This window comes from Aphelocoma coerulescens, chromosome 1A, assembly GCF_041296385.1.
Source record: "Aphelocoma coerulescens isolate FSJ_1873_10779 chromosome 1A, UR_Acoe_1.0, whole genome shotgun sequence".
Lineage (NCBI taxonomy): Eukaryota > Metazoa > Chordata > Aves > Passeriformes > Corvidae > Aphelocoma > Aphelocoma coerulescens.
The window spans coordinates 21,229,765-21,243,925 of record NC_091014.1 but is presented as its reverse complement, the minus strand read 5'-3'; the positions used below and the strand labels follow the sequence as shown (position 1 = coordinate 21,243,925).

Genomic DNA, 14,161 nt, shown 5'->3' with positions numbered 1-14,161 from the left:
ATGTTGGCTTAAAAGCTTCAATCTTGTTTCAGTGCTTTTGTCAGACAGTTCTTTGGTGACTTCTCTCAGCAGACATACAAAATCTGTGCTTTGTGTAAAACCTCTTCTACTCAGTATATACAAAGGAAAGAAAATAATCTTCTTTCCAAGAGCCCTCCTAAAACAAATTTTCTCTTATGTATTTCCCTGCTTCTTTGACACATTGGATGGCTACCCTTCTGCTGGTAACTACCACTGTTTTTATTGTGAGCTCGGGACACTTGAAGCAGAATAGCTTCATTTTTAACAGTGACTATTCTAAATGCAGTGTGTGGCATCACAGGGCAGAAGTGCACAAGGAGACACTGGAGATGCTCATCTGGTGTGTCTGTGTACACCAGAGGTATCACCATACGCCACACTGTCTCAGCCTTGTACATGTGATTAGTATCTACCTCCAAAAACACTTATCAAGTAGATTGGGTATAAGGAAGAATTTTTTATATGACAAGAGTGGTGAGTCACTAAAAGAAGTTGCCCAGAAAAGCTGTATCTGCCCCATGATTGAAATTGTTCAAGGCCAGGTTGTATGGGGCTTTGAGCAACCTGATCTAGGGAACAGTGTCCCTGCCCATGGCGGGGGGCGGGGGGTGGGGGTGGACCAGGTGAGCCATGAAGGTCCCTTCTATCCCAAACCATTCAGTGATTCTATAAGTAGTACTATATTACTATATTTGGTGCTTGTTGATACCCAGTCTGAATGGTGTGATTTATTTTTAAAGGTGGATTGATGAGAATCAATAGTCAGAACAATTTGGGGCTCAGACTCATGCTTTTTCCCGTGTCTGCCAGCACAGAACATTTCAGAAGTGACAAATGTGCAAGACTTTCATGAAATGGGTCAAAAATCCAGTTCAGAGGGAAGTCATGGTTTCAATTTAAAATTATTTCTAAACAAAAATGCCCTGGTCCACAAGTGTCTGTGCTATACAGTAAATACCTATATTTGTTGCATAACAGGAGGAGAAAGCTTTATGTCTCCCTACCCATCACAATTTCTCTATCCAACCTGAGTGCAGTTCAAGTACAGTCCCAATGAAATTAAATTCTGATAATCCAGTCACCCTCTGCTGACATTTCTATTGTTTCACTATAAGAAGGATCAGGCAATAACCATTCTCCTGCTTAGTGAAATAGAAATGAACTTATGCTAAATTTTAATATCCAGCTCTGCGGTACATCTGGAGCACTGACAGCTTGGCTGGTCTCTGAGCAGGTGGAGCAGTAACATGGCTAAAGGCCAGTCCTGCTTTTTCATTTGTTGTTAACTTTATCTGATTTGCTTGTTACTATGGCAGTGAGAAGCAGTCTCAAAAGAAGGAGTTAAGCTTTTCCAAGGGATATGGCCCAGATTTGCTGGTCCCATACAAGTGCTGATTCTTTTCTCAGAACACTTCTTTAGACTCAAAGCACCAGGACAAGAGCTTGCAGCTGGTTCTGGCATCTCCAGCATCTGTTTGTCTGAACAACTTTGTGAGGTTTAGGCTGTGCGGGTTAAAGAGACTATAGGGTTTCAGAAAGCTCAAATAGATCTAAGATGGTGAATTTAGAGGTAGAACTTTGCAAAAGTGTAATACATTCCTGAACTGGCTTGGAAAAAATGACTTCTTGTAAACCAGGAAGTCTGTTTACCTAAACAAGATGAGATGAATAACCAAAAAGAGGAAGAAGGAAGGATAAATTAGAGTTTGACCTGAAAACAAACATCAACGTCACTATTCAGCATACTGGAAGTTTGAATGTGAAATGAACAGCACAGTTACATCTAACAAGGTGCACTCTTCCACCTTAATCTACTCAGCAGTTTCCTCTTACCTGCATCCATGCTCTGCTTTGCTTCTTGATGTTTGAAGCAATTGCACTGGAAGGCCTCACCAGGAAAGTGCCTCAAGGCTTTCACAGAGGGTTTCAGCTCACTTCTTGATTTTTCTCCCTGAGTCTTTGCCTCAATGCATTCAATTTACACTGTACCTGGGGGCTTTGGGTGGGTTTTTTGTGGGGAAAATTACATGCTTGTTGCTGATGCTGATAAACCACACATCCGTAGAAGTCTGGAATTGCTTCCAGAGGATCTTATTTTATTCTTAAGTCCTGCAGTACATATTGTTTGTGTGTCAGTCTGCATGGGGGACAGGAGAACTCTTGGATAGCTGAGAGTTTTAGTGAAGTTGTCCCTTTCTCATGCGGATATTGTTAGTCTTTACTCTGTATCATCTGAGCCATGCATTTAAATACATGTCCCACCATCCAGTGCTCATGATTCTGCTTGAGAGCTGCCAGTAAACACTGGCTGTATGGTAGTGCAGACTTTCCAGTCACGCATGCTTCCATTTCTCCACCAAACCCGTCAGCAAAGCTCTGTGATCTTTTCAGAAAATCATGTGGTATCTGCCTCATGATAAAAAGATGCTGCTTTCAGGCCAAAGAATAAGCTGTTTAACATACCAGCCCTTTGCATAAGAGTCCCATCCACAGCAGGCAACACACAATGTGCATTGCCAGGCAAATGCTCTGCCTGGGCACCTGGAGTGCCCGGAAGCATTTGTTCAGCTTACAGGGTGTAAGGTTTGGACAAAGCAGCCCCAGAAAGGCAGGACTCAGCTCATCTCTCTGCTGTTGCAGAAATAACCCAGGAACTGACTTGTGTTATGGATACTGTGATGAGGCGAGCCAGCAGGTCAGGTCAGCCACTGTGGTGAACACCAGGCTGCCAAGAATGTGCAGTGGAAATTCTCTGGTTGAATATCCTGTGAGTGGGTGGCTTGTCTGAAGAAACAAGAAACAGGCTCCCTTGAGTCTGAGAGAGGAGGGAAGTGGAGGGGGAAAGAAGTTCCTAATGGCTTGAGTTTCCCATTCAGAGGTTTAATTTAGCTCCTGTGGTTACCTTTATGGTCCATTAAATGACATTTTGACCTCCAAGAAGCTGGCCAGTGTCTACAGCACTTCGTGGGCTATGCCTTTTATTCTTGTGTGCATAATATGCAAGAGTTCACAGAATAATTTGGCTTTCAGTGTGAGGCAGATAATTTTGGTAAAAAATTGCTTCTTCTTCAAGAGCCAGAACTTACTGCAGCTGGAACCAGGATGAGGAGAGGGAAGAGTTACTTGTGAAGGAAAGATGGATGCAATAGATGCAGAACAACATGGCCTGTACATTTGTGAAAATCTTATCCACATCTGTGTGTGCTGTCATCAGACCTTGGAAACAGCATCCCTGTTTTCTGCTTGTGTGGAACCACAAGAGCCCATTCCTTCTTGCGAAGAAATGCACTTGCATCAAAGGCAAACCCCCAACTGGAGGGCAGTGTCTACAGGAGCCAAGAGAAGGGAGCTTAGGTGGCTTTGCCATTTGCTGCCCATCATGTCCGTTTGAACACCTCCATCTGCTGCTGGTTTCCCCGTGTGCTGCAGCTGGCATCTCTCACAGCATCACGGGGACATACTCTGACACCATCATCTTTTCCCTTCCCAGCTGTCTCTCTGCTTGTGATCTGGCACAGTTGTGTTTTTTCCAACATCCCCCTCTGAAGCATAGACTTCATGCCAAGGTTTCCATGCATCTCTGTTCAGCTCCCCTCCTCTGTTGCTGTCCAACTGTTCTTCAGTTCCTGGCCCCTCTTGTGATCCACCCGTAGCCTTCTTGGAGGTTTGTTGTTTCTCTCTTCGATTTTCTGCTTTAGTGAAGGATAAAGGGCAACCAATTTTATGTCAATGATATAGTTCATGGTCTAGAAACTGCTTACCACAGATGGGTACTACAGTAGCCAGTATCCTTATATACAGAGTCATGTTCAGGAATTCTCCTGGGAAAAGGAAACTTTGTATAGATGAGGTTGTGCTTGATGACAGACAAATGGAAAAGCAGAGAAATGGAAAAAGAAGACATGCAGAACTTTGGTGATGCTCCATGGGTGTGCACTCCTCTTGCTCTTGGATACTGCGCAAGGGACCAGAAGTGAGTTGGCTGGACATGGACAGTGCAAACCAGGAAAGCTGCAGCGCAAACAGAATGAGTGAACAAGAACATGAATCTCTCTGGAAAATCCAATCCCAGATGTAAGATGGGTGAGCAAAAAAGAGGCTGGGGGAATGGTTCTCTTTTATACCTCCATGTCTTTAATTGCAAAGAAAATTGTGAAGAACCAGGAAAAAAAAATTAAAAGAAGAATAGGAATAACCCCACTGCTAACCAGGTAAAAGATGGGCTTTGATTTGACACCAGCAGACCATAGAGATTTAAAATGCTCGGAGCACTCTGAAAGAATTTTTAGATTACAAAAGGTATTTTTTTATTGAAATAGAAGCTAAAAAATCTCAAGAAATAAGATATCACCTTCCTAACTCTGCAAAAAGACTAATTGCTACTCATAAAATATTAAAGATTTAAAAGTTCATTCTAGATTAATAAACAGGATGAAAAATGTAAGAGCTAAATGCAAATGCTCAGAGCACCTACAGTAGCTGTGTAAGAGCAGCAGTCATGTACACTGCTAATAAGCAAGTTCATGTCTAAATGTGATTATAAGTGGAACAGACATGGAGATAATTTACCCTCTAGCACACAGAAAGCATGAAACTACAATGAAAAATATATCCACATTTCTGTGAACAGATTTTTAAGTAGGGGGCAAAAGATACAAACAAAGCAAGCAAAGAAGAGACTTCTGGCTGTGATGAAGAAAACAGGACACTGGAACATGGCCTGAATGTGAAGTCATATACATACTTGGGCCAGTTGGAGCTTTTTTGTCAATGTTTTTCATTGGGTTTTTTCCAGTACTGCTGTGCTGATGAAGTAAGGATAAGACAGTGGCACACAGGAATGGAAATGCCACGTAAGGTATTACATTGGTATTACAAAGAGAAGAAACAAATTTGCTACTACACATACTAGCATTATTTGAACATTAGGTACCAAAAGCAATGTACAAGTGGCGTTGTCTCACTGCTTGGAGCAGAAAACCGCTGCTTCCAGGTAAACCATAGCAACAGCATGGGTGCTAACCACAGGTGTAAAAGCACAAGAGGTAACCTATTGGTATCCTTCCAACAAAGATAATAGCCTTGTGGATATCAAAGAAATGGGAAAACTGCTTATCAGTTCAGGAATACTTACCCAGCAGTCTGGTACAACATGGAAAAGTTGGGTTGCAGGTGGACTTTGAGATCTTTAACTCAACATTATTACATCTGGGTAGGATTTAAGGAAGGTTTAACTGTAAAGCACTCAAATTTCCCATGACAAACAGATTAAAATCTGCTCAGACCTACAAGCAAGAAATCTTGTTTAGATCAAATAATTTTTTCAGGATAAATCATGCAGTAGAGAGCAAGTTACACCTGGTAACAAGTTGGACTAAATGATGACTGAAGATCACTCCCAACTGAACCATTGTATTGAATTTTATTCTGAATAGCATAGCTGTGGATTTGCATAGGTTTTATCAAAACTGCAAATCCACTTTCTACAAACACAGGGCATGATCGTGAGAACAAAAGGCAGTGGGGAGTCCTGGTGGCACAAAGTCCCTCTGCTGGGAGACAGCTTACTAGACTCTGCAAAAACCAGGCCACTGAACAGCTGACAGACATTGGAACAGGCTTTTCAAACTAGACTATCAAAAAGCCCACGTAATGAGGTAGCCTGCTATTGCAGAAAATATTTATGCTCAAACATTAAACCACCTGGAAGTGGTTTTATTCAATGAACAATATTTTCCCGGTGAAAAAAGAAGTATAGACCTGAAAAAACACTCCTCCATTTCAAGCAAAATAAGAAAAAAAACGAAATATGTTTGAATGATTTTCTACACTTTCAGGAATTATAAAACAAGGGTTAAATCAGCATTTGCAGGGTTGTTTAAATTTTACTGTGTCCATGAGAAATGAAGTATTGCCAAGTCCTCACAAGGGCTGATGTTTTCCAGAAGAATTATTACAGGACTGCTACAAATTCCATACAAGACACATTATCAAATGTTCTGTTTAACATCGTAATTGCACTGAACACTGCAGTGTGATGTTACAGTGATGTTATAGAAAGTGTGAGTTCCCCCTGGTGTCTTCGGATGGAGCCAACAAAGATCTCAAGGTGTAGAGGGCTGAAGAAGAAAGCAGGTTATTTATCATGACAGCAGGTATACTTCTGATTCAGAGACTGAAATGACAGCAGGGCAGAAAGAAGGAGAGAAGAAATCCTTGAGGGGATTTGGAAAAAAATAGCATCACTGATACCGCAGCACTTGAGGTTGGAGGCTTATCAGTCCTATTTGTAACAGTTGAACATTAGGTATTGCTCAGGGTCAAGTTCAAATTAAAGGGCCTTCCATCTTGGTAAAAGCAGCATTTTTATTATCCCTCAAACAAGGTTTGCACTGACAGATTTACTGTCTGCCCCTCGTTTTCCTCTGCAATGAGAAGGAATCTCATGTAGGACTTTGGTAAACAACGTAGACCTGTGGGTCAGGTGCAGCTTTGCCAGACTGCATAAGATAAGACTCTGTGAGATGAGACTAGAGCTGGCACCTTGCAAGGGTCTGTATGTGTCTGTCTGACTGGTGAGTACCATGGGAAGGGGCTACCTTCTCCTTAGGAAACACAGTTCTTGTTGAAGTCTTGTATCACCACTGATGGCACTTCTTCAAATTAACTTGGCGTTGAGTGAAATATCATTCTCCTCCTGATCCTATCTATTTAATTGCATTTTTGTAAAATGCTTTCTGGTTGAATATTTGTATGACCCAACTTTTTTTCTTTATTGGTACTCTTAAGAAGACCGCCAGGTGGGCCGATGGAGCTTTGTTCTTTGAGCCATCCACGAATATTTAGAGGAGCAATAAAACTTATTCATAGCATATTGGTTTTGCAATAAAAATAATTATATAAATTGTTAAAATTCTTGATAATTTATTTTAGCTGCTTATTTTTTCTGGCAGGTCCTTAAGAGGAAGGGAAAGAGGGAAAATATGAAACAGAAAATAGCAAGTTAAATTTAATCAAATAATATTCCTGCCAAGTTTACGGTAACAAAGTGTTAGCAGTCATGCTGAAGAATTCCTCTGCACACAAAGCATTGTTCAGCTTCTCCTTATTAGATCATTTTTATGAGGTGTCCACATTATTTGTTCCCTGGAGAGTGTCTGGTATTTGCAGAATTACTTAAAATGCGTTAAATATGAATATTTTGAATTAAGTGCTTTTAAAATAGTCCTTTGAGGGACAGCTGCAAGGTCAGCAATTAAAGACAAAATAACAGTTAACCATAACCATTCCACTCCTCTTTGGCCACTCCCTGTTTCCAGAGTTGTTCTTGTCCCCAGTTTTCCATTCAGCCTGAAGTGCAACTGAGATGTGTCTGCACAACGGATACATAAGGGGTGGGTGGTGAGTTCTCCTGTCTGCTGTAGCTGGGCTTTAAATTCCAAGAGGTGGAGTTTTTCTAAGAAAAAGAAGAAAAAAACAGTTTCTGTGGAAAACAGAACAGAGGCTTGTTTCACTTCCCCCCTACAGCTGTGTTTTTCAGAGACAGCTTTGCTGTTACCCCTATATCCCTCTTCCTAGGGAGACAAATGTAGGCAACCACTAACAGGTCCCCCAAAGACAATGATGCTGAGTGATTAGACTTCAAGTTTGTGGCTCACTCTGTATTTACTGATTGTTGGCTACAGAGACAGCTGAGCCCTGCCAAAGGGACCCATCAGATAAGCCAACAGAGCTATAACAGGGAAATTATTTCACTTTTTTGCTAAGAGAAAGGAATATGGCTGTCCAACTGAAATTCTTAGCAAGCTTCCTTTCATTCGTTAAGCTGAGGTTACAGACAATAGTTTATGTGATACCTCAGAAATTTTTTTTCTTTCTTTCTTTGTTTCCTAAGTCTATGTTTAAAGGCTTACTTTAAGTGGCTTCTTATTAATTTCCTTCCTAAGCCTGTCCTTGGAGCCTAGCCTTCCAATGGAGGTAGTATGTAGGGAAAAGCTACAAATTTTAAATAGATTTCTTCAGAGCTTCAGGGAGAAAGAATTTGTCTATACTGATTCTTTAGTGGTTCTTGAGGAATACTTTAATCTGAAAGCTGTCTTAAGCATACTATGCAGCTAAGCTAAACTGTGGATAATACAGAAGTCCAGCATGGTTAACAATTTATAGCAATTAAGATTTATTTTGAACTTAATAAAAGGTATAGTTTTCTGTCCATGTGGTAAGGTTACACTTAAAGTATTTGACCCATTTTTATAAACTATTTATTGACTGTGTATTTCATATACAGTCTTGATTTTAATATTTTTAGCAACTAAATTCAGTTGTAAAAAAGCACAAATGAGTTTTCCCATAAAGTGCATATCTAGACTTATTCTAACTTAAACTTCAAACATGATTTTTAAAACTGACCCCCTAAAACTTTTTATTTACCCTGGTTAAACTTGTCTCAATTTAGCTTAAATCAGCAAGCAATTAAATCCAAATATGAGGATGCATAGACAGAGTTATATAGACCTAAATGAGCTTTTAAAATGCTTTAAAATTACTTTGAGTGACTTCCCTATATAAAATCTTGTAACCTGAGTGATGTATTAAATTAAAGCTAAATCAAAGGTTAGTTGCATGAGAGCAGTCATGTGCTCACTCTTGAGGATTGAAGGGTTTACAAACAGATTTCTCTCAGGGAAAAAAAGCAATTGACACCCAATTAGTTAAAGCATATTCCTAAAGCTCAATGGCTCGAGAGCAAATTACAGTTGTCATTGTGGATTTGTGAAGTGTGCTGAACCATGATGCATTCCTTCAGAGGGAAGTTGCTTAGACATGAAAGTATAAAACAAGCAGAGCACATAAGAGTTCTCCATGCTTCTATATCTGAGCTGCAATAAAACAAATTTGTAAAGTAACCATGAAGTCAACTGGATGCATTTTTATGGATTCCTGCTGCTTGTTAAAAACCTGTCGATGACTCACCAAGCTTTGAACCAAAATGCGATATATCAGTCCCTTCCTCCCTGCCATTGGTGGTTCCTTGGTTTTGTAGCTGTAAGCTGTCACAGGGATGGGCTGTGCCTGAGCAAAACTATGTGAGAGAAAGGGGTTTGCTGCATGGCTAGGAAGAGGTGGGCATGTTGCTCTCTGTCTCTGAAAGGGCTTTTCCTCCTTCAAGTGGAAGATCAGGTCTGTGTGATAGTGATCAAGGAAACCCTTATCAGCAAGGGAAGTTTTCAAACTTCTTTGCTCTTTCTTTATTTGCATGTGCTTCATATGGAATAGCCCCAAGCCTGGACTTTATTATCAACCATTTTAGCAAGATTATGCAAGAGGAGGAGAACAGCTGTCATTTACAAATATACATGAGTCTGGGAAATAAGCTTATTACTTTTTACAACTCATTTAAGAAAAACCTGTGTTTTAATATGGTGAAGCAGCACAGTTGTACATCAGAAAAGGCATCACCTATTCACAGCCTCCCTTAAGGTCTTGATCTAGTATGCTTCAGTAAATGCAGGATCAGGATCCCTCGTAGCATTAGGCCCCAGCCTAATGCACCAGCCACGCACTTAGACCTGGCATCCTGTCTGCGTGTGCAGTGCCCATGCCGGCTGCCTGCCCAGGACATGGTGCTGCCTGCCCAGGACACAGTGCTGCCTGCAGGCACAGCAGCTGTGGCCCTGTGGGTGCAAGGGCTGTGGCACATCTGCAGGCGTGGTGAGGAGCAGGGTCAGTGGGCAGTGTCACTCGGAGCCGGCTGGCAGCCCATGTCACGCGGCTTGCTTGGCTTCAGCCGTGCTCGTGATTCAGCAGCTTCAGTGTGGTCCTGAATAAGGATGCTTTTCTCAACTGGAAGCAGAAACTACTTAGCGACGAAGTAATTAAATCATGCTGTTCATGAAAAGCCCTCACTGTTAATTTACAATATTTGTTGGAGCTCCCAGAATACAATCATTGAAACAAAGACTGAATTGAGAACAAAAGGAGGGAACTTCTTGAACTTAAATATCAAACAAATTTTATAACAATTTGAACCACGTCTGCTTGATTTAATTGGTTTTAAGGAACCCTCTCCAAGGTTCTAGGTACATTAAGACAATTTGAGCGTTTTCAGATTTTCTTTCTTTGAAAGTTTATTGCTCAAGTATAAGATGAGAGTTTTACCACAGTTACTGAGAGCCTTATGAGATAAAGGGAATCTTTATATTCTTTCTGTTTAGTGTGAGTTTTGAAAACCTTGTTCTTTGTCTCCTGTAGCTGACACAGAATGTAGGAAAGGGTAAGGAAAGATGAAGGTAGACTGAGGCATAAAGAAGAGAGAAATCTTAAAATAAGTATGAAACCAGGAAATCCAACAGGAAGCTCTCACAAACTAAATGGCAGCTAACTCTACATTTCGTGATAGGGAATTGAAACTTGTATAAAGCCTCATAAAATACAGTAAAGAAAAGTCATTCACATTATCTGTTACTTCTTTCAGCATGAACAGTAAAAGATTTTCTTTTATTTTGGAAGATTTGTCTGTTATTGCTTTAATTTTATTCTTTTTCAGGTACTAATATTAAGCTTCTATTACCTGTTGAACCAAATAATACTGGTATAAATTTTATTTTAATTTTCTCGCTTAGTTTGACCATCTTCTCTTTTCAGGAACCTCATCCTTCTCAAATAAGACCTGAAAGTGGTCCACAAGCGGGTGGAACCAAACTTACCATCTCTGGTGTAAATCTGGCCACTGGTTCCAAGAAGGATGTTCAAGTTTCAGTCGGTAGCCAGCCTTGCAATGTGTACGTAGTCTGAGTAACTAACAATACAGAGCTGTGTTCTAAAAAAGCACCAACCTTTTCTGCCCTTTATAAATGAAACAAATCCATTGTCTATCTCTTTGTGACTCCTCCCATGCAATGGAGTTCTGCATGTAACATTCAGACAAACTCACTCAGAGGCTTCAGCAGAAGAACAGCGGTAAAAACACCTTAAGTGGGAGAATTTAGATGTCCAAAAATTTCTCCACTTTTGGCTTTCTCTGCTATACTGGCTGCTTCAAACCCACCCATGCTTTCATTCAGCATCTCTTCAGTGGTTCTGTATAAAATATTAGTCTTCTAGTCTCCCATGGCTTGTTCTTCTCCCTTCTTTTCCCTTTTATTAGTTGCTGCCCTTCTCTTTTCTCAAAAAAAGGAAGGACACTAAGTGTGCTAACATTTCATTGTTCCTGTGTTTGGACACTGTTTACTGTTATATCCTATATCTCTTTTTTTAAAAAGTGTAAGTGATCTGAAGGAAGTGTTTTCTCCTCTTATAACTACTTGGTACCCAGCAAAAATAGAGCCGCGGTTTTGTTGTTCTGGAGTTTACAGTAGAAGAATACAAAACTCCATAATGTTAGTAACAGAAGATGTTTCCTCTTCTTTTTCTTCTCCAATCTAGGACTGAATTTGGAGACGAGATCGTTTGTATTACAGGACGTAATAACAAGGTTGAACCTGTTACAGTCACAATGAACTATGGGGGCACAACAATTCCTGTACCACAGCTATTTACATACAGTGAGAATCCTACTGTCACCAAATTCCTGCCTGTAAATAGCTTCAGCAGGTAATGAAATGTTTGTCATAACTTTTTTTACAACTAGCTTAAAATATGTGTAATATGTCATAAAATTATTAAATATAGAATGGTTTGGAATAGTCCCGTACTGTATCAGTGCAGACATTTAGGTACGTAGGGTTTGTGGTCTTAACTGCAATTGACATTTGAAAGTATTCTGTTTACTTCCAAATTGTCATCCCATTTCAAAGGTCAGTCCTGAAAGCAGAAAAGGCATCTTTTAAATGGAGATGTGTCAAAGAAAGAGATTTGAAGCATTTCAGCATGATGTCAGACAACATGATCTTTGCATTACTTACAAATCTTTATGCTCCTAGGATAAACAATATTAAAAGTTTCTAATGGAGACCTTTCTAACAGTTTTTCTATTCATCTTTTAATAATTATGCTGGAAATAGGGGAAAAATTATGGCTTGTCATCTCTTTCTTTGTCTGATGAGGAAAAAGTGTACCTTTTTAGGAAATCTAGACCCGTGTTCAATAATGCTTTTAGAAGGTGTGCTCTGTTTTATGGTGGTATTCACTAACACCGCATCTGGTAGGTGTTCCTTCTGGAAAAAAGCTCACCTGGTACTAATTGGGAAATCAAATAAATGTATGTCACTCTTATATTTGTAGCAATATGGCAAATCATTGTATAAAAGCCCTTGTAGCATACCTCGGGTTTTGAAAACCATTCTGTGACCAATACAGGGACAAACATGACCCTGATTCATGTTATTGTCTGCTGTTCCTCAGTATTCTGGTCTTTCTGCTTAGTGGGGTACAGTTGGCAGAGGGAGATCAGTTAAAAAGTGTAACATCATGACAAACAGAACATTAAAAATAAATTTGGCTGTGACTTCTCTTGGAGATATTAGTACCTGTCTCCTTGAGTATTGAGTAATCACTTGCCTAAAATAGAATTTGTTTTTAATGTTTCCTTTTCATTTTTTGTTTGGGTGATTTTGGGGCCTGAAATTTTTATTTGGTAGATCAATAGTGATTTACCTCATGGAATTTAAATTACTTCTTTTTCCTTCTATATAAACTAAAGCCTACTTTTATGGACTGCTTTGAGGTTTACTATCCCTCTAAATCCATGTCACTTCAATGACTTTAATTCCAATTAGCAACTTGCATGCATTCTTCTTCTTATGTGAATGTATTATTTTTTAAACAACGTGCTGCAAATAACAGGGGATAGAGAATCCAAGTTCCTACAGGCCTGTGGAAAATATAGTCTCACCTTTGTCTCCGTGTGTGTATTGTAGGCAGAGTGATTTTAATAACACTGGAGAAATAAAACACACAAAGATTGGCATCAATGAACAGCCAAAAATCCTGGCAAAGCAATTTGTACTTTTTTTAAATTTTGCTGTTTTAAAACAAGTTTTAACTTGACATTGATGCTTTAAAATGCTTTCGTCATCAATAGCTTTAACAGAAGTCCTTTTTGTAGGATATCTAATTGTCATATAGGCATTATACATAGGATTTTTTCAGTGGAAGCAATAGCAGTGCAGGATGAAGTAGTGTATAGCTGTGGTAGTCTGTCAATGACTTGACTTCTTTTTTAATTGTGCCTTGCAGCGGAGGGAGAAATATTACAGTAACTGGAACCGGTTTTGAGCTCATCCAGACTTTCTCATTGGTGGTATATGCAGAGCGTCCAGAAGCAGGGAGGATGAATCAAAAAAGGGTAATTTTCTTTCTTTTCCCCCAAAGGCATAACACTGCATGCACAGCATATAATCTGTTCAAAAACTGCATATAAACTTTCCCACTGGACTTCACTAGGCCTGGACTGAAACAAGGTTTGAACAGATTTCTGGGTCTGTTCAGGGTTTTCCTGTGGAAGATCTTGACTTTCCTACCATCTTGCCTTACATTCACTTGTACTTTGCCATCTTTTGCTTTAAAATTAAATTCATTCAATATGGATAAGGATAAAATATGTATTTCAGAATGTGGATGTGTTTGGTTTTCCTTTATCTTTCTTCTCCCCTGCAAGCATTAGTGATTTGCCTGAAACAGGATCTAAATCTAGACAATGCAGACTACTCAGCTTTGCACAATCAATGCCTTTTATTTTCTCACATCTCAAAGAACCAAGTCTTCTTTTCTTTCTTGCTTCATGCATATTCCACCTGTAACAGGTCACAAAAAGTTGTGAAAAATAACATTAAAAGAACCCTCTTCTTGCATCTCCTGTTAAGAGGAACTGACATTACCAATAGTCTTAATTTCCCACTCTTCTAGTGAAGACCACAATTTAATGACATGATTTAGACTTAGAAGTGATCTTACAGTAAGAACATTGTAAGACTCTTTCTAAGTCTGGCTCTTCAGTGTAAGACTGTCTTGTGATCCATAGTGAGTTGGTAATGTGAATGTTTTATATTATGTGCATGATTCAACTTTTAGAGTATGCCAGAGCCAGCTGGATTTGGATCTATTAGAACCCTATCCCTAAAGATTTTTAAGAGGAAAACTGCCTACATTTTTTAGGCCATAAACTTCAAAAAGTAATCTTGATTCCCAGGATAATCTGAAA

The 14,161-nt window shown here is 39.5% G+C and overlaps 1 protein-coding gene across 4 annotated transcripts in view; it reads left to right on the top strand.

Annotated features, from left to right (window-relative positions):
* The window catches only part of PLXNB2 (plexin B2), a 252,661-nt gene that overhangs the window by 207,803 nt on the left and 30,697 nt on the right, over positions 1 to 14,161 (top strand). For all 4 annotated transcript variants that reach the window (XM_068996091.1, XM_068996111.1, XM_068996101.1 and 1 more), the window contains 3 exons: positions 10,666 to 10,802; positions 11,446 to 11,613; positions 13,198 to 13,306. In XM_068996091.1, the coding sequence (XP_068852192.1) occupies positions 10,666 to 10,802; positions 11,446 to 11,613; positions 13,198 to 13,306 (414 nt within the window). The remainder of the gene's footprint in view (positions 1 to 10,665; positions 10,803 to 11,445; positions 11,614 to 13,197; positions 13,307 to 14,161) is intronic.